General features: G+C 39.1%; 1 protein-coding gene across 1 annotated transcript; it reads right to left on the bottom strand.

The window, feature by feature from the left end:
- Positions 1-23,125, bottom strand: LOC126482356 (epidermal growth factor receptor). The gene is made up of 17 exons (XM_050106437.1): positions 22,794-23,125; positions 20,660-20,985; positions 16,916-17,113; positions 16,474-16,775; positions 16,082-16,317; positions 15,335-15,467; positions 13,990-14,266; positions 13,502-13,666; positions 11,664-11,840; positions 11,191-11,324; positions 10,829-11,102; positions 10,248-10,533; positions 8,604-8,834; positions 7,469-7,755; positions 5,596-5,881; positions 3,350-3,520; positions 1-1,780 (listed from the first exon to the last, which is right to left on the bottom strand). The coding sequence occupies exons 1-17, from the start codon at positions 22,993-22,995 to the stop codon at positions 1,479-1,481; spliced, it is 3,987 nt and encodes a 1,328-aa protein (XP_049962394.1). The 5' UTR covers positions 22,996-23,125; the 3' UTR covers positions 1-1,478.
- Positions 23,126-24,013: the final 888 nt, after the last annotated feature.

Genomic DNA, 24,013 nt, shown 5'->3' with positions numbered 1-24,013 from the left:
TTTTAAAAATAGGACACTTTATTTCTCCATACACTTTAAAACTTTCAATATTCATTTTATCCCAAATTTGTGGCAGGTGACTTTGTATTTACAACACAAATAATTATCAGTAAAAAATAAAAAAACACACAGAAATGTCATAGTACCAAAATGTTTACAGCTGAAATTATCTATTACAGAATGTTGGGCTGCATTCACATGACCTGAAGACACTATTGCATTTACATTTACAGATCCACATAGTCTGCTAGCAGCAGTTATTTTCTTTGCATTTTGATTGCTTTTGTTCCAAAAAAGCTTTTTTTTCTTTTCCTTTTCCTCCTTAATCTGTGATAAAACGAAACTGAGATCCTCCTGCTGAAGTACACTACACCTATTAAATATTTTACTTGTGTTTTACAGTTTCAAAAGGCACTGCAACCTTAACAATTTTACACAAATATTGTACAACTTATTACAAGAATACATTTTTCACATACAACAACATCGATTGTACACATACACACCTTAAATGGCACACTTCACTTCATATACTATATATACTCGAAAACTATATATTTCATATTAACTTCTTTTTTAATTAATATACAAATTATAGATTTCTGTGTATTATACAAATTTCATTTTACATATACAAAATAAACCATAAAATTTACAAGTTTTCTCCCATTCATTGCCAATCTGTATCCATAGTAAGATACACATTTGCGTTAGGCTGACAATATAAAATGAAAGAGAAATAAAATATAAAATCTTCTTAAAAACAAGGTATCACAGATTGAGTACCACATGAAGTGGGGACGGGAGGGGAGCTCAGAGTCTTTCAACTACAAGAAGTTGATCTGTATTTCTGTTGCTCTGTGTATGAAATGTCATTTGTGTGTTCTTGTTTGACACTCTTCCCACAGCTTTGGAATTCAGTAATAGCTAACATAGCCAATATCTACAGATCTTTTGCATTAATGCAACAGATGAGATTTCTTAGAAAATTCACTGCACATTCTTCTAAAGTAAAAGTTCACACACAAAATGGAGTAAATAGTAAAGGTAATTTTTGATTGCAAAACTTTTTGGTTCACTAGAACACTGGAATTTCTTTACTGTTTCATTTTGTACTCAGCACACTTCCTAAAACGATGATTCTTAGACTGTGAAGATTTGTACAACTGCAAAGGAATGTAATATGTTATTGTTTCCACTTTCTATATTAATCAATCTGAGATTTGGAATTTGTCTTCGCACCCACTTACATGTTTTATAATTGTCAGAATATTTAAGTTTCTTCTTCTCAAAATAGACTCATTCACACATCAAATAACAAGGCACATGCACAGTCCACACTATCTTTCTTCAGAAAATTGGCACAGCAACTGGGAGCCACTCTGTGTTGCGGGAGGAGTGACACAACTGGTCTTCACGACACTGCCCGCCCCTCCTCAGACCAGTGTTCCCTGAGGGTCTGGGAGGGACGGTGACCGTCAGACAGTCGTCTCATTGCGTCGTGCAGGCTTCAGAGGTTGAAGTTCACACTGCTGCAGTCGGTCAAAGTCATTGTAGTATTCGTGATCTGATTCTTCCTCAGATGACTTTTGCTGTAGGACAAACGGCCGCTGAGGATTTGGTCGAGGACCTGTAGTTCCAGTATCTGGTATACCTAGTGTGTTTGGTGCTCCTGTTGCTGCATCATTCACTATGTGGTACTCAGGGTTGTCAACACTTGTTTTTGCAATGAAATTTGGGTATGTTGTTGCAAATCCGCCATTGCACAAATCAGTCGAATCTAGAACAAAGATGACAAACAGTTATTTTATTATGTATAGCACATATAAAACAGTTCTTCTAGTAACCAAAATAGGCTCTTTGTGAGAATGAAAGAAAATTTAAAATACTGCGTCATTCACTGATTTGCTATTGCAAATTATGTACATTTAAAAACTTTTATGTGTGTTTTAAAGTGTGGCCTATAGTTTTGCTTATGAAATTTTTCCTTCATGGTTTAAAGCTGCACATTAATTATTTTTTTTCCAACATATGTCAAACAAAGAAGACTCCAAGTTGGAATAACAGCATTAGGATCAGGACAGATTGTCATGCACTGTAAAAATGATCTGTTGAGTTACAGACAGGAACAATGAAATGACTGTAGCATATGTAGCTATCAGCAAAAGTCTTCCACAGCAAAGAAAATATGCACACATTCACACCGACAAGCACACCTCGCCGCACACCACTCAGCCGTCACCACTGACAGCTCTGACTGGAATGTGACTGTCATGTTAATAGCAATCTGGAGTGAGGTGGGGAAGGGGGAAGGGCAGCGGGGTATGGGGGGGGGGGGGGGGGGAGCTTGCCTGTGTGTATGTTTTCTTTGGTGAGGAAGGCTTTGGCCCATAGCTACATGCGCAATAGTCTTTTCATTGGGTCTGTCTGCAACTCAGTGGGTCTTCATTATTGTGAGTAACTATCTATCCTATTCCTAACATTGTTGTTATTCCTAAGATATATTTTATTTAGGCATTGCAAATATGTTACATTGTACGCCGAGAGGTCTAACAAACAGCTACTTTGAGATTTCCGTATCATGCAAAATATTTAGTATTCATTTTCTAAGTCTATGTAACCATGGAAGGCAACAGAATCCTACAGAGTCCTAAGGCACGTGTCAATTAAAGGAAATATATTGCATATGAAGCAGCTAAGAATAACAGCACGAAAAATTATGTGGCCTCCTTACATATCATAATTCACTATTGAAGCAAGGTAATAAGTGTAAGTATAAGCATGTGTGACTAGGTGTGAGCAACAAGTTACAGCAGGTGCAACCACTGACTTTACTACTATTGTTCCATCCCCTGACATGAGATAAAGTAATTTTCAACACCTATGGAAAGGACATATCCTTTTATTTATGGGTTCATACTCCAGCAGGAGGAACCTTCAAGTTGTACAGTATTTTGTATTAGAGCAGAGGAAAAGAAATATTCAGTCAGCAGATACACCCTATATTTTGTTTTTGACTAAATAAATGTTTAAACTTTTAATATAACAGTACATTTTATAATGGATAACAATAAGTACCAGTTTTGAGTATTATGTGCTTCTGGTTAAGTGTAAGGGGTAGATCAAATTTTAATTAGGAATTTCACATTTCAAATATTTTATGTATTTTCAGCTCCTAATATTACAGTAAAATCATTATGATGATTTTCATTTATGCTGTTTTTTCAGTTACATGACAGATTGTCACAGGTAACATGTTTAATACAACTGAAACATTATTTTACTTGTCAGATAAGATGTTAGACATTGTACAGCTTACTAACTTATGTAGAAAACAGTGGATCCCTACCTGTTGACATTTTAGAATCACTTATGAGGTCAACATAATTAGTTGCACCCTGATTCTGTTGTGGAGATGGCATCAGATAGTCGTCATCATCAAGAGGTAGATCAAGCTTCATGCCGCCAACTTGTGCCTCCCTCTTGTTCTGATCATAGTCATCCTGTAGCCCATCACACTCTGCAAAGGAATGAAATAGATCACATGATACATTTGAAATCAGAGATTAAAATTATACAGGGAGTCTCTAGTATGAGCCATGAGGAACACTGCCTCTGATGTTCTGGCAAATATTTGAAATTTTGTTTTGCAGTGTATAGCTGGAGACAGCCCAACAAACACTGCTCATGTCCTTCCTGTGATGCCCATTGTCAATGTAAAGTGTTGGTTTGTTTCCCATTATGAGTGAAATGATTTTTAAAGTGGAATTTTATGTGCCCATTCAATTGAGTGGACCCAAAATAGTCTAGTGCAATATCTGTTTCATCAGTAAAACACAAAGAACAACCTCTACTCCTGCAGCAACAGCACCACCAGTTGCTGTTCAGTTGCTGCTGGAGTACCAATTATTCTTTGTGCTTTACTCTCCCTTTTAAAACAGATCAATAAAATGAATAGACTTATTTGAGACTGCTCAGTCAAATAGGAATGTAAAATTCCACTTCCAAAATGATTTTGCTCATATCAGGAAACAAACCCATGCTTTTCATCAACACTGGGTGTTGTACGAAAGATGTTATGAGCATTATTTGCTTGAGCTGGCTCCATCTACACACTGCAAAAATGAAACTGCAAATATCTGCCAAAACACCAGACAAAATGTTCTGACTAGTCTTAGGGGAGACACCCTGAAGATTTCATCCAGCCTTGTAGTAAATCATGAATTTCGGAGAACATCTGATTGCATAATGTTCTCAGGATGAAACTGTAATTTGCTTCCTTATCAAAAGTATATTTCATCACATGAGTAAATGTAATGCATGGTTTTTTCTTCATTCATTGTTGAAAATTTTTGTGCTGCTGCTATGAAAGTAAGGTTGACAGCAATAGTTCACAACAGAACCTCATTTTTTTTGCTGATGTGGACTGAACATACTAAGCAGTATAAGAATAGAAACTAAATCACTGACTGAAGCCAAATCCACTCTAGGCCAGTTTTTACTCTCTAGTTTATTTCTTTTGTTGTCCACCCATTTCTTGTCATCATATTCTCTACACATAAAAACTCGTGAGCTGTTTCCATGACTCCATAAATGTTAATTTGAACTATTTTTGTCTGTCAGCATGTTGGTTATGCTTTATCTTCCTGTAGTTTATTTTCAAGTTACATTCAAATTTGCTCCATCAATTTTCATCTACAAAAAAGTGGTGGTTCAAGTGTGATACATGAAAATATATTTTATTTCTTCATTTCTACTCTTTAAAGATGTGAAGGATTCCCTCAAGACTGCTCCAAAGAGTTTAGGTAATATACGCTCAACTTGCCTGAGTCCTATTGTAATTCTAAATTTCTCACTCTTCTGACAAGGTCTAATGGAAGCTTGTAGTGACCCCAGCTCGCTGGTCACTCCACACTAACCAGTCAGCAATGTCGCGAACGACCAACGCCGGAAGACTGCCCTCTCCAGTGGCCAGTCAGCCTCTACCTACCGCAGTGTGAGCATCGGAGTGTGTGCGGTTGTCAGAAGCAAGCTATATGTAGTAATCATGTTAATACTGTTGTAGATCAGTTTGTATTGTAGACGATCGAGGAAATAAGGTATCAGTGCTCTAAAGTGAAGCATACAGTTAATAAATACTTACAAGCTATAGCACTGATCTGTATATTCTTCAGTATACTAATGTTGTATCAATGCATTGTTACAGTTTTTCTGTTTTTGAAGTAACACATTCTGAAAATTGTTTGTGAAGTGGGTAAGCGAGATGCTGTACTGTGTAATAGTATCACAATGCTTTGTTACTGTACATTCCATAATGTACACATTACTAACTGAAGATTAGACTGATAGACCACAATAGTCACAATTTCCTTGCACTTGAGACAAGAGAGACAATGTTATTTTCAGCTTTGTGGAGTGTGTGTTAGTGAAACATATAGCAAAACTGCATTGCTACAAAAGGAGAACATGGAAATAGTTTGCGCAAGATTGTTAGTGGTACGCAGTTGTTCTTACCCCGTGTACCAAGCATCTTGAGTGGGTCACTACAGTATCTAGAGGAGTCGGTAGATGTCGAGTTGCTGCCACTGCTCCCACCTGGGATTCCGTTGTTCGCAGTGCTGGGCTGACACTGTACAGTGGGAATGTGAGCGCCTGCCACATTTTGACCGTAGCACCGCACGAGCTCTCGATCCCAGTTGTGTCTGTTTTGTGGTGTAGGAGACTCTGGCGTCCAGCACTTCGCATCCCCAGGCCCACGACTGTGAGAATGAGGAGCTACATTGGAAACACCCATGGACCCTGCAACTGGATATTCTTCTGCATCACCTACTGATGATGCCGGCTCTGGGCTTTCTGTAGTGGCAGGTAGGTGCTTGTCATCCTGTCAGAATACAAAACAAATTAGTTTTAATATGGGAGGAAACAGAAACAGAAGCTTTATAAAATTATGATCAGAATAACTGAGGAAAAAACCTTGCATCTAATTAGAATAAATGAAAAAGGATTTCCAAATTCTTGAATGAAAATCTCAATAAATAGAAAATGTTTTAAGCACATAAAATTCGATATTTATTTAGAAATAGCATTAGCTACTATATAATCCTTCCAGATTATGCCCGATCCTCTTTAAGGCTAGTGTAAAGTAGCTGCCTAAAAAAGTTAACAATATACCTATTCTAAACTTATACCATTTCATACTCTTTTTGCTTATGTTCTAAACCAGTCATTCTGTGGTTTCATTATTTTTAACCACCACCACCACCACAGGTATCATTAACTAAGATGATGATGTCACCTAATGACAGGTGATAAAAGAGGCAATGTGTTTCTATATGTGAGCAACAGTGAAATTTATCATCTTGGTTATCACAAATAGTTGAGCATTTCTTTGAATTTCTTTTTATTTCTCAGGTGCAGGTCGGGGTCAGACCTAATAGGAAAGCTTAATTTGGTGTGAGTTCTCAATGCCCTCAATAAAATTTATAATCTTTGTTTGAGTGTTTGTTCAGAGTATGTTGCAATTTCCAGGCTGTGTTTATGGTGGGACACAGGAACATAGGTCCCACATCCCCGAATACAAAGCAGATTTCAGATATGTATTGACGTGAGAATGTGACAGTAGTCCTTCGTTTTTTCTTACAACCATGTTGTCTGTCCATGGCTCTCTCACTGGCTGTTTAGAACTGGCAGCTGACACACCCCGTTTCATTCCCATCATCTCTCACGGTGAGTGTTGATAATATTGCTGCACAGAAGGTGTAAGTACGCCACTGGCCCTATGTAGGCTTTTACAATCTCCTGCAGAAATTTATGCTACTGTTGAATGTTTGTCCAATTTTAAAGTCATTTCAATTCCAACTACAAATGCATTGTGGCAATTTGCAATTTACAATTTAAATATGGTAGACGTTCATAAAAATCCAAGGTACACGATGTATATTCCAGTGGTTAGCAACAATGCAAAATCTGCTTCCCACTCATCACTCCCATCTCCATGTTCATCCTAGTTCTCAGCCTGGTGTTACTGTTTCCCATCCAACCCTTCTGAACTCTTCAAAATAAATCTGCATATGACCCCAATTGCCTTAGCTGCATCCGCAAATGTAAGACAACCCCTATATTAATCTATTACATGCACAAAAAATCATTGAATTCAGCAGCAACAGATCAATCTATGAATGGAAGATGATGCTGTACACTTCATTCATAAATTTATGAAAAAACCTTGTCTTATAATTGGGTAAATTTGGTACATTATTGTCTATCTATTGATTATGGATAAGCTGATGCATCTAGAAAATTGTTTGTGAGATGAAGAAGAAATATAATACTAAGAATGACTGATAAAACTGCATATTGAACCTTAAGAAAGCTATGATGGTACCATAGTTTATTATACCAGTAAGCAATAGTTTACTACTCCCACCCTTTCACTTCATTAAAAGCATGTTCAGTTATCATAGCTCACCTGCTGAACTGAATATGATGGCAGTTTCATAAATCTGTCACCAGGAATGACAAGGAAACGACCAGGATCTCTTGCCATGTTGGCAAATTCTTCTGCTAATTCCTTGAATGATGGCCTGCTGTCAGCATCCAGAAGCCAGCAACGGATCATGCTCATGTACACCTCAATGGTGCATATGGGCGGCTGAGGAAGTCGCTCACCCTTTTCCAGTAACTCCGGCACATCACGTGCAGCTATATTTTCATAAGGACGCCCACCATATGTTAACAGCTCCCACACAGTCACACCTGCAAAACACATGGAGTGTTAGAAGTCTCTGGTTCCTTCTAACATTATAAACAGAACATTACAGTAATTTTTTGGATCTGGGTTCATTGTGGAGTTCTCTGTCTACAACGATGGCATTCAAGTTGTTATTGTTATTATTATTATTATTATTATAGTCATTTCCAGCAATATTATAATTAGTGCATTAGCAGTGATGTTACATAAGTACTACTACGTACATAGACCAGCATATGTAAATAACAGAATACCAACACTGTTATTGAGTGTCCAGTTCTTAATTTCTAGTAGTCTTTATCATGTTCACAATAAGATTCCACTTTTATGTATTCTTTTTTAGGTACTCCTTGGCGTTTAAAAACATGATGATAATAATAATAATAATAATAATAATAATACCAATGATAATAATAATTGTACTAATGACTTTCTACAAAGTAGATATACAATGACAGAAGCTATATTTGAAATTTTGTTACTACATGATTACTCCAAAAGATCAACATAAGACAAGTGCCAGCACCAAATATTTTTTAAAGCAATATGATTCTTCATGAAGGTATGAAATCTTGTCAAAAGTTGAAACAGTGACCTGTGATGAGATACATATTGGAACTACAAGCAGCACATGATCTTTTTAAATATTAATCATCATTCATTTTTTGACAAGTGTTGGTAAGAAAACGTGAGAAATGGAAAGAAGAATGATTCACCTGTTTTCAGGACAATGCATCAATAGAAACAGTATTATTAATATCAAATTTATCATCATCATCATCATCATCATCATCATCATCATCATTATTATTATTGCTAAATTGTTATATGTGCAGACATGCTGAGTACCTACCAAATGCCCAAACATCACTCTTATGCGTGAATATTCTGTGTTGGATGCATTCAAGTGCCAACCATTTAATGGGCATCTTTCCTCCAGCTGCTTTGTATTCATCTTCATTGATCCTCAGCAGCTTAGCAAGACCAAAATCTGTAATCTTTACACAGTTTGGATTCTGTACTAGAACATTCCTTGCTGCCAAATCACGATGAACAAGACGTTTCTCTTCTAAGTAAGCCATACCTGTAATTTGAATTTGTGACGGTTAATTATATAAAAATGGTATTTCACATCATAACATATACTGACAAATGTCCTTATTGTCTCCTCTGTTTTATAAATGCTGTTGTCTCAAATACTAATAAAATGAAATCCTACATAAAAATTGGGAGAAGATGCCAACATCTGCACTTATAAGTGCATTTAAATAAAGCACATATCACTGAATTAATTTCTATTCCCAGGGTACTATCCTTAAATGTAAATTGTATTTTGGTGGGGGTTTGTCAGTAATTTTTGTAGCCCGTGTCTGTCATCATATCCTTAACACTGACTTCAGTAGAACCATCACATGTTCCACTACTGTCAAGAGCCATTGAGGAGATGGTATGTACTACTATTCATATTTAAAAAAAAAAAAACACATGTGAAGTACAGTGCTTTAAATCTCTAAACTATCAATTATAACATGATCATGAAAGACGATATTCTATTTGTCAGATCATTGGCCCTTATCTCGAGTGTCAGAACTAATAATAAATGTTAAGTGTAGAACAGTGTAAATTTAACCGCTGCAAAATATGACAACTGAAAATGGAAAGGAAATGCAGAAGACAGGAAAAAATGTAGAAACTTTTCACAAAAAAAACTATTCCAATTTCAATTCCTGTTTCAGCAACTGATAATTATTTAATTTTGAAATGTTAATGACATTTTAGTGAAAAGGGAACTCATTTCAAAACTGACATAACTTTCATTTTATGCCATAAAAATAAAATGGGTTTTTCTTACACTGTGCACTGTTTTAAGGTTACTTTCAAATACGAGTGGCTTCACAAATGCAGAAACTACTTGTGTATCAATCTCCTGACTTCTGTGTTAGCATATTTTTTAGAAGCTTCAAGTGGAACAGAACAGGCTCTGACAGAAATGGTGTATGCATAGCACATGGCACCTCTTAATGACTACACAAGACACCTGATGAATTTTTTGTGTCAGTACATCCTTGTGACATTAGCATTTGATGTCTTTAATTGTAATCCTGATTAGCACAGTCCTTCCCTAAATTAAGTTCCTTGTGGTTCCTCTGAAGCAAGTAATCAAAAAAATTAGAAGGTAAATTCCGCTTCTATCATCAAAACTTTATCAGTTACTTATCATTTATGCAGTCAACCACAACACTTATATTGCCAATGAGAGATGTTACAAGTAATTCTCAATGTAGTTTGAGAGGATGCACTGGTGAAATCAAACAGTTGGAGAATATGTGGATCCTTAAACTTTCTCAAATCTTTCATAGTGATCCCTCACAAAAGCAATAATGTGCAAGTACAGATCTAATGAAAGAACATGTAGAAAATGTTGGGTCTTTATCTTAATTGGTAAAGAAAGAAAGAAGAAAACATTAACATAATTCTATAAAATTTTCATACAAACCTCTGGCAATCTGTGTGCACCACGTCAGCAGAGGTTTAGAACCAATACGATCCCTGTTGTTGCGCACATAATCAAGCAAACAACCTAATGGCATCAGTTGTGTCACAAGCATCATTTGTTGAGCTAAACAAACTGCAAGCAGTTGCAACAAGTTTGGATGCTCAACTGATGCCATGATGTATGCTTCTTCCAGAAAATCCTTGTTTGTATTTGCACCTGTCCCTTCACGCAATACTTTTATTGCTACAGGAATTTTTGTGTTTTCACCTTCTGGTACCCATACTCCCTGCAAGCAAAACAGTTTTATAGGCAATTTAATTAATTACTTTCTTAACCATTCTCAACTTGTAATTCATCCACTTTACTTGAGCATCAGGCACATTGATAATCACTGAGGGCATCATTTTGACATAATCACAGGTTTAATCTATGGGACAGATATAAAACATCTTTAAAATACAAAGAAGCAAAATATATTGTTTTTCATAAAACAAAACTCTTTGTTTAAGAGTGGGTTTGATTTTCACTATTTTTATAGATCACAATAAAAGTGATATTAAATTCCTGAGCACATTTAGTACCTTATAAACTGTTCCAAATGCTCCATATCCAAGAACGCCCCCTCTCCTCATCTCTGCCTCTTTTATTATTCTAAGCTTTGCAAGGTTTGGTTTGACACTTGTGGGACTGAGAGGTTCATTGTCCTCCAACATAACTCTCGTCATTTTCACTGTATCTTCTTTTGCTTTTGTCTTTTTTCGCCACACATATACTATAACTGTCACAAATACTAGGACAATAATGACAAAAATGGTAAATGCAGTAATGATTGTTGTCCATGGCACAGCTTGAGTTCTGTGAAAACAGAAAAAAAACATTTGAGTTAGCTATATTAAAATTTTATACTAGTGCAAAAATAACATTCTTAAATCATCATACATACTTGTAAGGTGACAAGATCCCTGGGTTTGAAGAACAGTAAGGATCTTGTCCATCAGGAAAGACTTTATGAGAACGTTCTGGAGGGCATGTTTCTGTGCAGTTGAATTGTGTTGTATTATCTGTGGAACTTTCATCCTGGAACAGGAAAGAAGGCAGATTTTCAGTGAGGTGAAACACAAAATTCAGAACTGCATAATTATGTTACTCTTTAGAATCATCACTTCTGATTTTTTTCATTTTTTAAAATATTGTTTCAGAGGCCAATTACTGTATTTTCAGTTTTGATTATCACTGTCAGTCCATAACACATGTATTAAGTGTTGTGAAAATAAGCTACCTTGCATCAGATAAGCCTAATTATTAACTTCCACAAAAGTTACATTCTATTGTAAACAGAATACCTCCATAATTTATTTAGAAAATTTCCTGACTGGATAATAAATCATAAGAAAGTGTTAATGTGTCAGCACTCACAATGTACAGCTTGTAGCCATTGCAACGGATGCAGTCAGCAGCAGTGGGACCAGTGCATCCCCGGCACTCCTTTGCACATGGCTCACACACATGCCGTGTATCATCCGGATAGTGGTCTGGAGGGCATTCTTCCTCACATTGTTCACCACGTTTGTATTCTTTGCACTCTTGACACACCTGTGAACAAAAATTAATTGGTGGTTACAAAAATGTTAAAGGCTACAGCTGTGTTCCCACCAACAGACACAGTATATTTAATCTCTGAAAAATATATTTTTACTGTTTATCACAGCACTGAGATGTTAATATTTTCCTAGAAAACAACTAATGTCATATGTATTAAAAATGTACAAATATACTTCATCCAATAAATTGGATGCCTGATTTCATATGTACAGTATCACAAATTTTCTTGTTTCGAAAATCATACTTCAGGAAATACCCGTAAGAGGATAAAGGGTTGCGCTTCCAAAACTGTGAACTCAGTGGAGCACACTGTTGAACTTTGTAATATTGTGGGAAAGCAATGAATAAGTTGAAACTTACAAACAGGTTGAAACTGTATGTCAGGTCGCGACCTAATGCAGGGCCTTGCCTATAGCTGGTAATAGCATTGCCCAGAAAAGACAAGTTTCTGGGTTCAAGCCCTGGGGCAGCAAACATTTTTAATCTCTCAGGAAGTTCTAGAACAGCACTCACTCTGGTGCAGAGTAAAAGGTTCATTCAGCAATGAATGAGTTTTGAGTGTACCAGTCTCTGCTACCCATGTTCTAGGCTTTACGCACAGGTGAAAATAATTCCATGGTATAATACATTACATAAAACAGTACACACATGGAACAAAGAACTTATTTTCTGACACAGCTTATGCTTTGTATTTTGTGTGCTATCCATTTACTGATGCCCTCCTGACTTTGGAACTACTTAAAAATTGGAAACCAAAGGGCACAATTTGCGTCACATCAGAAACTTTGTTCATAGCTTTAAAGAGTAATGCATTGACAATGTTGTAGTTGTTGTTACATGTGAGGAAAGAGACTCTTTCGGTGACATAATGTTTCAAACACAAATAATTAACCACCACCACCACCACTACGAACTATGACAACAACAACAACAGCGGCAATGATTAAACCAAGTCATGTTTGTTCTATGTTCATGTATTTTGCCCTGTCTTCCCTTTTATTTGGCTGACCAGTCTTCTTCCTCCTTTGTATTGCCTTATACTACTGCAGTCACTTAGAAGTTCTTGTTTCTTTCAAAACTGTCTTACATTATTTTCCATTTGTTCCTGTATTTCAGTGTATCTTAATTCACATTAAATATGTGTCATTCTTTCTTTGTATTTTAATTTGTCTTCTTATGCAGTAATATGCAGCCTGGTCTCGGAAATCTCATCTCTGCACTTTCTGTCCATTCAGTCTGTCTTTTAGTAAACATCCAACATTCATATACATACATGCACACATGTCTGTGCTTCCATTACTTTATATAGTGTAGGCAATGTATTTCTTCTGCTACTTTTAAAATGCCTTTTGATGGAACCACAAACCTTTAACTCAACCATTATTTGATATGAACATAAAATACCCCCAAGATTTGTTGGCTGTTGCCAAGTAATTAGTAGTAGGAGACATACTATGGTATTGGGAGACTGTATGGATACTTGGGACATTAAAAGCATAAATGCGAATATGCATCATCATTTAAAAACTAATATCATAATCTATTTCTCACTACTTTTTTAAAAGGAAACACACACACACACACACACACACACACACACACACACACACACACACACACACACAGATGTACACCTGTGTGTAGCAACTTACCTGTTCATGGAAGCCATAACTCGTACACTTCTTGCACCGTGGATGACAGTGTCGGCAAATGGCTTTGCCTGCCAGAGTAGCCAGTGAGCTACCCTGTATGTTTGAGATAACCCATTCATGGTAAAAGCCTTCTGGGCAGGACTCATTGCTTGATAGACATTTACCCTACAATGAAAATGTTAACAGTCAAAATTGTGCTCATAGTATCCTTAGAGGACTTCGTTAAACACTGGGAAAAAAATTTGTGTGTCCATATGCATTCCTTGGACTGATCTAAGTATGCTCCCCTCTCTTATCATGTTCTAAAGTGTTTCCCATGAACAATTTTTTTTTTTTAGAAAAAGTTATGAATACATTAATATCAGAATAACTAAATACTGAATTACATTTATGACCTTTGTATTTATTGAGTGATAATGAAGAATGATTTACGACTAAGCCCAAGGAGAACTAGGTAAAATTTGTTTGTAACATAGCTTTATACTCACCACAGTGAAGTCAGCTGTGACTACTGCTTTTTCACAGGAATTGCAGCCAAGCTTTCCTACATAGTTCCCAGGACCAGTGCAGCCTTCAACACAATTTGAATGACATGGTTTGCATTCCCCATCTGCAGCGTACTTGCTCTTTGGACAACTCTGTACACAGAATGGCCCATCACGTACGTTCTTGCATGCTTGACAGTGATCAGGCCCTGGCCCATGGCATGTAAACCTACATTCATCATGGCAGCGTTTGCACAGTTTTGGGCCTGCTTCATAGATCCTGTAAAACAAGTTTTGTTGTTCAAATTGTTACTAAGCTTTTTGAAAAATGAGGTGCCATATTTTAGTGTGTTTGGGTGGGGAGGAAGAGGGGGGGGGGGGTGGGGGGGGGGGTGGGGGGTGTAGATTCAGAGCTGTCACGTTATTCAAATATGGTTGTAAGAACAGCTGTAACCAATTCCATTGTAACAGTATCACATTTCTAAAAATTAAGCCTCTGTCAGCTGTTGAACTTATGAACTGTTGAAGCAAAAATGCAAGATTTCCTTAAAAACTAGTACATATAAAAGAAAACCATTTTCAAATTTTTGTGTGGGAACAAATGTAATAATCTGTAAGAGACTAAATATCTTGTCACTTGTTTAAGATTTTTCTGTACATTCCATTATCCCTCCTCCCAATCACACTACTTAAAAAAAGTAAGTAAAGCAGCTAATTATGGATAACAATCTATGTTCATACTCTGCTTTCTTTCAGATTCAGAAAAGGAAAATGCTGTTGCCACAAAACAAACTCTTTCCTCAAAAACAGAAGTGTGTAGAATAAAGGAAGAAAAAGGGGGGAACAAGTTTACTAGCAGATGTCAATTGTAAATCCCTGACAATTATACCCATCCATCCTGGTGAATTGCCAGAAAAATCATTAAACAACTGTTGACCACAGATCCTGAGATGAAACCCAACAATTAATGCATTAAAAACAAATCTGTTTGTAAATGATAAACTATTCCATATAATATGCCAATGTAGAAAGAATGCATACAGTAAGTAGAAAAATTAACTTCCTTTACTGTCAGGAAGAAATTAGTTTGATCGTTCATTTCTTTTACTTTAAACACCTATAGTAGCAAAGAGCAAGTACATTTTGCTTCCTTTGTCAAAACATAATATTCTACATTTTATTTGAATTTTTTAAAACTTTCTTCATGTTTTCCAAAAAAATCTATGTCTTAGATACACAGTGGCACAATGAACTTCACATGCAGAATAATCTTAACAAAATTGCAGTTGTTTCTCTTGGTTATATACTGGAAAGAAATAAGTCAGAATTAATCCATCATGCCACTTACATTGGTTTCACACTGCAATTCTCAAGGCATAGATCATCAAGCTGAAAATGTGCACAAGACAAACACTGGTTTGGACCAGGACCCCAGCATCCTTCACTTGTACACTCAGCATCACACACTTGCTTCTCTCGTGCTAAAAATAATAGTAAATATACATTATTAGCTGTGTGTAGCTACAATTGTTGTAAGACAAAAATAATATTCAATCTTCAACATTTATATTTCATTATTACGTGGGAGAACAATTACCAGTATTTGAAGGTTAGAACTTTGAACTGGGACTCTCTCTCTCTCTCTCTCTGTGTGTGTGTGTGTGTGTGTGTGTGTGTGTGTGTGTGTGTGTAAGTCACATAACGATTTTTTTTAAAGTAAAATGAAAGTTTCTCTCTTTATGACTGTATAAAGCCTTATTTGTAGAAGTGTGTTTGATTTTATTTAAAGCATTTTCAATGGTCAGGTTTTTGGCTCCTACGTTAATACGCAGGTGTTTGATTTTTAGCACACTACACTGCATTGCATTGACACACAGTATATTCTCATTTGCCTCAAACACTAAAAGGTTATTTCTGATTTTAGGTAAATACTCTTTTCTTATAACAAGACATTCAGTGAACAGAGCAAATTCATTCATTAAAATTTTCTTCTTTCACCCTTATCTTTCCAAAATATGATGAAACAATGTACATCTTCATCAAGTACTCTTTTATTTGAAAATTTTTTGCATCAAATTATATGTTTTCTACTTACCACAGTCACTCTCATTTTTGTTATTCTTGACTTCCACAGAATGTTCTCTTGATTTTTTCACTCTTGACCAATCAATCCCATTTGCAAAACACAAATCTTTATTTTCCAAGATGAAGATGGCACCTGAATTGACCTTCTTCAGTGACTTCAAGCCAAGTGATTTAAGAGAGGACTTTACTATATACAGTGATGAAAAATACTCAGTCAGTGTTCGTCCACCAATAACTTCCAGATTCCTGTTAAAAGTAAAAATATAATTATATGGTTAGAAGACAATATTGTTCAGCAGTACTCGAGTTACTCCAACAGTTGTGGTTTAACATTTAACTTGAACTAAAGGATAACAATGTTCAGTTCTGAATCAAATGTATGAAAAAGTTAGGATAACATACCTAAAGTAAGAGAGGTCCACAAAATCAGGATGACTGCCCTGTATGTTCAGGAATCCTGTAATTTCTCGCAGTGTACTAAAGACTTCCAATTCACTTGGGTGCATAGGTTTATAACGATCACCAAAGGTGTAATTTGGAAATATTTGTTGAAAACCAGTGAAGGTACCATCCAGAATAGATACTGATCCTTCAATAATAGTACAATTCTGAAATTTCCTAATGTTTCCAGAATGTATTGATTGTTCACCTTCACATTTCTTTGGACAGGGACCCTCACACAAAACACATTCACCATTCTCTGCCTGTAAGAAGAAGAGCCACACATCAAAAAAGTCCTAAAATTCATGCCTCTCAATGAAGATCCACCAGTACACAATCTTATAGCTTGAAATCACACCATACTCATTCTGTATTGTGTAGTAGTGGCTGAATAACAACTCACCTTTTTATTTGGGGGACAGCTTCTAACACAAGCACCATTATCTTTCAGGAGATGATCAGGGCATTTCTTCACACACGTGGCACCATAAGCATATTTTCCATTTGGGTTTTTCTCCCACGAGTAAGTACTGGGATTGTACTTTTGCATTGGCGGGCATTCTTCTGTGCACACACCATCGTCATAAAAATTCTTGCATGCCTATACAAAAGGAAAGATATAATAGTGTTATGAGAAATCCTATACTTGATGTAAGATTTGTTTCAAATGGTGCAGGACTATAAGAGTTTTTGTAACATGTTTGCAAACCCATGATTAGTTATTACACTAAGCATCAAATAATGACATTACTTCACAGTTAATTTTCTCTCTGAGTCCAGATCACCAAAAATAGTCTTTAGTGAATAATGATTTATTTACCTCATACACTTATAAGAAGATTACGATACAGGAGATACGTCAAAAATCAGCAATACAATTAAGTTCTATAAACTTACAGCTAAAGGAGATTGAGCAGTATACTAAAGTTCATTCACTGACAGAAAAAAATCCCAAAAACAAGAAATAATTAAATAATTAATGTAGAGTAATGAAATTTTAGGAATACATTTGTCTGAGTAACATATTTAAGTGTTTAATGTCGCAAGCTCAAAGGTTAACGTAGGCTTGAGAAAAGCCATTGCAAATGTGAAATACTGGTACATTAATAACCTATACTTGATGTAAGATTTGTTTCAAAGAACAGCATGTTGAATGCTAGGTAGAGTTCCATACCTGTTGGAGATGCTTTAACAATACAGGGACACTTAATGCTGGTCACGGGTGATAATGTAGTTGTCAACCGATCATGTCCAATATGTGCTGGATTGGAGACAGAACAGGTGATCGAGCAGGCCAGGGCAACATGTCAACACACTGTAGAGCGTGCTACAATAGTGTTGTGTGTGAGAACATTATCCTGCTGGAAAACACCTCGTGAAATGCTGTTCACAGATGGCAGCACAACAGGTTGAATCACCACACTAATGTACAGATTTGCAGTCAGAGTGCACGAGGTAACCATGACAGTGCTCCTGTTGTCAAACTAAATTGCACCCTAGATAACAACTGCAGCTCCTGTGTGTCTAGCATGCAGACAGGTCGGTTGCAGGCACTCTCATGGCCTCCACCTGACCAGCACATGGCCATCACTGGCACTGACAGAGAACCAGCGTCTGTCAGGAAACACAACAGACTTCCTCCTGCCCTCCAATAAGCTCTCACTTGACACCACTGAAGTTGCAAATGGTGGTGATTTGGGGTCAGTGGAATTCATGGTATATGGTTTCTAGTGCAGACCTGTGCTTGAAGTAACCTATTTGTAACAGTTTGTGGTGTCACTGTGGCTCCAACTGCAGCTGATGCAGTACGGTGCTGCACAACCGTACTCTGAACACGACAGTCTTCCCTCTCAATAGTGCCACGTGGCCATCCAGAGCTCAATCTTTTTGTGACTGTACCTTCCCGTGACCACTGCTGCAAGCAATAGTGTGCAGGGACTACATTCCTGCCGAGTCTTTCCCCAGTATCGCAGAACGAATATCCAGATTCCTGTAGCCCCATTACATGACCTCGTTCGAACTCAAATAGGTGTCGATAGTGACGTCTTTGTCATCTTAAAGGTTTTATAGCCCAACATCAACTCACTATATCCAAGCTCACTACTGTTTCAGTGCACATTTAGAGCAAACTTGATTTCTCAGAGACTGGTGTGAAATTTGAATAGACATGTTTCAGATGTAGAAATAAACCTACTAACTTTCATTTATCTCATATATCTGCTTCTTGATCTAGGATTTTTTTCTATCATTTGAGAATAAAGTCATATGGTCGTGACACCCTGCTTAATTTATCAGATTATCATTCATGAACCCCCCCCCCCCCCCAATTGAGTAGTAACATTTCTGTATCAGCGCTTCATCTAATTTCTTTCTCAGTACACCTAGCTTTTTGGTCAGAAGGTCATCATGTTTTAGCTCAGGGGTCTCCAAACTTTTTAGTCCGCGCGCGGGCCACATTGACTCCTCCACGAAGTCATAAGGGCCAAGATCTATCTAGTGGGATTAAAGCACCCAAGCACTCCATGATCGCCGTAATGTAAGGCTAAAGGAAAGATGAAATCGCAAAAATCTAAGGTTGTGGAAATAGCTAGCACTGAAACGAACTACGATTTTTATTTAATTACATAATTTTGATTGGTGGATGTACCTGACCGATATTCTGGCGTATTGTATCCTGGCGAATTTCACCGACAAACAAGTATGTCATTGCACATTCTGTATGTATTTTACAACATAATCAAAAGAAAGTGAAACCTCGCTTAAGAAGCATCTTCCATAACGATTGAGGAAATACGGAAGCGTCCGATCCCGCCCGTCTGCTTTGACCCATGACGTCACAAATATGGCGGAAACAAAAACAAACACACACACTTTCCACAAGAAGCCTAATGACACTAACGGGACAAGCGCGGGAAATGGGGTGTTTTGGGTGGGGGGGAGGGGGGGGGGGGCAAACTAAATATAAACAAATTTAGACGCCTTGCGTAGCTACAACGTGTAAGTGAAGACAGCCATGCATGAATACCCACCCACCTCCCCAGGGGTCGTAACCCCTGCAACCCATAGAAGATAAAGATGCTTCAGTAGCTGATTAGTGTTTTTTGTCTTTTTTTAAAAAAAATCTCACGGGATAGAACGAACAGATCAGAAAGATAAATATAATAAACTAAAACAGAAATTGGAGGAAACAGATAATTAAAATAAGTAATAAGCGTTTTTAAATTTTAAAAAAATCTCACGAGATAGAACGAACAGATCAGAAAAGTAAATAAAATAAGATAAAACAGAACTGGAGGCAGCCACACTCAAACCAAACTCCGCGCCGTCATGACGTCACACACAACACCCTTACGTCACGGGTCAAAGCCGACGCGTGGGATCGGACGCTTCTGTCGACCCACGATTGATTACTAAGGCTAGTCGCCGAAGTGGCGTCCATTTGAAAGACTTGCACCAGACTCGTGAGTAGAATAAAATGCAAAGAATTTTTTTACTTAAAATTTTTTCGCCAAACTAGTCTGTTAACCGGCATTTTTTTTTTTCACTATCGCACGGGGAATGGTCCGTCTGTTTATTGTGGATAGCCACAAGTTTAACCATGACCTTCCGCTTTGTAAAGATAGAGCTCCGACAATGTCGCGGTGTATTAGTCGCGATAGGCGTCGAAACTCAATTGCTGGCAGTATAGGTCATCATCATCAGTTATCTGCTATATTAGCAGGTCCTTTTCCTCTCCACTTTCTGCGATCCATTGCTTCCTTCTTAAGGCTGTTGTATGTTGTACCGTCCATCATGTCATCCAGTATCTGCAATCTTTCCCTTCCTCGCTTCCTTTTCCCTTCTACATAACAGTATAGGTACCACCTCAAATATTTGGGGGGACCGGTTACCGGGGATGTCCGGCCAGCTAACGCGAGCCGGTTTGCCGGCCCTCGCGGGCCGGTTTTGGCCCGCGGGCCGTAGTTTGGAGACCCCTGTTTTAGCTTATTGAATATTTCCAAGATCATACACTGAAGAGTCTGGGCATATAATTTTAATCGATAATGTTTTTTATGCTGTTATTGATGTCATCGGTACGTCCACCCTCTAGAGAAGCGGTATCTCACTGTTTACTAATGCTAATACGGCGGCTGGGCCGAGTACTTACGAGGCAGTCGCTCTGCTTGGGCCCGGTGCAGCCGCCGGCGCAGAAGAGGTGGCAGCACTCGCGAGGGTTGGTGCCGAAACAGCGGCCCTGGAAGCACTGCGGGCTGCAGTTCACCTTGGAGAAGCGCTGGCAGTTGTGCGGGCCTTCGCCCCAGCAGCCACGCTCGCAGCTCGCGTCGCATGGCGTGCACTCGCGTGCCGGCGACGTGAAGTTGTACTCGTACACCAGTGTGCAGTTGGTGCCCGTGATGATCTCGTCCCACACGATCGTGCGGATGTGGCACAGGTTGTAGTTGTTGATGATGCCCACGCTACCGGCCAGGATGTCTGCGGGACGCACACACAAATTATTCTCACTACACCCTCTTCTAACATCAATTATATAGGCCAATTATACAGAGCGCTGAAAGACCGAGGCCCTCTCTACTTCGACCATCATCAGTTATTTTGCTCCCCAAATAGCAAAACTCCTTTACTACTTTAAGTGTCTCATTTCCTAATCTAATTCCCTCAGCATCACCCGAGTTAACTCGACTACATTCCATTATCCTCGTTTTGCTTTTGTTGATGTTCATCTTATATCCTCCTTTCAAGACACTGTCCATTCCGTTCAACTGCTCTTCCAAGTCCTTTGCTGTCTCTGATATAATTACAATGTTGCAACAGGCAATTCATTATGAAAACAGAAAAATCTACGCCAGTGAACATACAGTTCCTAAGTTAAAATATTCTTTACGTGTATATATTTCAATAAGACCATTTTTCACACTGAAAAATTAAATTCCTTTTAATGTCAACTACTTCTCTTATGCTAATGTGTGGGAAATCTTATGTGACTTAACTGCTAAGGTCATCAGTCCCTAAGCTTACACACTGCTTAACCTAAATTATCCTAAGGACAAACACACACACACACGCCCGAGGGAGGACTCGAACCTCCGCCGGGACAACCAGCACAGTCCATGACTGCAGCGCCTGAGACCGCTCGGCTAATCCCGCGCGGCCACTCTTATGCTAATTTCCTGGGTTATACAGAAATCATCAGGACACAATCTGTGCCCAAAAAAATAGAAGTAAATCGGCAGTGTTTTTTTTCAGTGGAGCATCAGGGGGAGGTTCCCTTTTTAATGTTAATATTAGAACACCTTTACTTAGGAGTAATACTGATGAGTGCAGATTCTAGTAGAGTAATAAGTGAAAGCTAACATACAAACAGAGAAAGAAAAGCATCGACGGAATACTGAACAATGTATAATAACACAGGCATCAGAAACGTGGAAAACATGTACGGTTAACAAATAATGCTCGATAGTCCTCTTGTTTTTTGATGAGAAAACGTGCTGGGTTGTCACTTTCGAAAATCACAAACAAGGAGACAAAAAAATAGTGGTGATGGAGAACACAGGTGCAGAGGAAATAAAATCCCTCGACTTAACAACAGTTGGGCACATTGTTCGACTTGAAGACAGCAAAAGGTTAAAGAAAATTTTTGTGAGAGGTATACCTCTTAAAAGAAGAAAAGGGGAGGTTGGGAAAGCAAAAGGCAAAGTGGAAGGAAGAGGACAAGGTAATTAGAGACAGACAGCAAGCTCAGATTGGGGGAGGAAATGTACAGCACCTTTCTCAAAGGAGTCACCCTGACATTTAAAAGCACTCCGTCTTCAGGCTACGAGCAGCCTACCGGGACCATCCGACCGCCGTGTCATCCTCAGAGGAGGTTGCGGATAGGAGGGGCGTGTGGTCAGCACACCGCTCTCCCGGGCGATATGATGGTATTCTTGACCGAAGCCGCTACTATTCGGTTGAGTAGCTCCTCAATTGGCATCTCGAGGCTGAGTGCACCCCGAAAAATGGAAACAGCGCATGGCGGCTGGATGGTCACCCACCCAAGTGCCGGCCACGCCCAACAGCGCTTAACTTCGGTGATCTCACGGGAACCGGTGTATCCACTGTGGCAAGGCCGTTGCCGGGGAACCTGACATTTGCCATAGCGATTTGGGGAAACCATGGAAGATGTAAATCCGGGTGACCGGACGGGGATTTGAAAAGTCCTTCCGTAGGCGAGTCTCGTGTCTTAGGCTCCCTAGTGAGAAAGAAGATATAAGGAAAATGTCTGCCAGAGAGGGCAGGCTTACCTCTGAGCGCAGGCATCTCGAGCGAGTGCATCTTGGAGAGGACGACCATGAGGGCGAACTGCTCCTGGTGCACGTTGACCTGGAAGAGCGAGCGGCCGCGGATGATCTGCAGCTCGGGCAGGACGATGCGGCGCACGTCGACGTGCGAGATGAGCACGTAGCCGGTGACCTCGCGGATGCTGCTGAGGAAGCTCAGGTCCATGCCCTCGTCCTGCACCCACGTCAGCTCCAGGTTGCCGTCCACGTACGTGCAGTTGGTGTACCGCTCGCGCAGGTTGCGGTAGTGGTGCTCGCGGTTCGACGGCACCGACAGACGCCCGTTGGTGCCGATGCAGACTGCGGAGCACACACAAACAAACCGCCGTGTTATTCTCCGGCGAACGACAGCGACGAAGCAGACAGCGGCCAATAGCCCCCGTAGCTTGGGGGAGCAGCATTCTTTCGAGCCTGTAAAATTACAATGGATGCATCGTCATTAATTAACGGCAACATTTATGGAAGATCCTCGCATATAGGAGTGTATCAGCAGGTTCATCTTTCTAGATACGTAGGAATCAAATTCCATCTGCGCGAAGGTAACAAAGAATCTGGCTGTCTTACACAGGGTGACATTTCGATGTCTACGGAAAAGCAAACGAGGTACAGATAACAGTGAAAGATATGTACCGATTTTCACGCAAACCAATCTGCGTCTACATACGTGCTCTGCTAACCACTGTGCATGCATGGCAGAGGATTGTATGTTAACCGGGGACCTAGAAACGACGGAGACGCTCCGTCCCCGCCGAAACCACAATGGTCCACTTCACCACGATGACTACTGCAGTCCACTTCACCCCTCCGCCGCGCCCCATACCGAACCCACGGTTATTGTGCGGTTCGCCCAAGGGAACGTTTCACACCAGACAAGTGTAACCCTTATGTTTGCGTGGTAGATTAATGACGGTGTACGCGTACGTGGAGAACTTGTTTGCGCAGCAATCGCCGACATACTGTAGCTGAGGCGGAGTAAGGGGAACCAGCCCTCATTCGCCAAGGCAGATGGAAAACCGCCTAAAAACCATCCACAGACTGGCCGGCTCACCGGACTTCGACACAAGTCCGTCGGGCGGATTCGTGCCGGGTCCAGGCGCTCCTTCCCACTCCGGAAAGCCGTGCGTTAGAATGCTCGGCTAACCGGGCGGGCTATGGCAGAGGGTACTTAGCATGTTTCCACATAT

This window comes from Schistocerca serialis, chromosome 5 (assembly GCF_023864345.2).
Source record: "Schistocerca serialis cubense isolate TAMUIC-IGC-003099 chromosome 5, iqSchSeri2.2, whole genome shotgun sequence".
NCBI classification, from domain to species: Eukaryota; Metazoa; Arthropoda; class Insecta; order Orthoptera; family Acrididae; genus Schistocerca; species Schistocerca serialis.
This window is presented reverse-complemented; position numbering and strand designations above follow the sequence as displayed.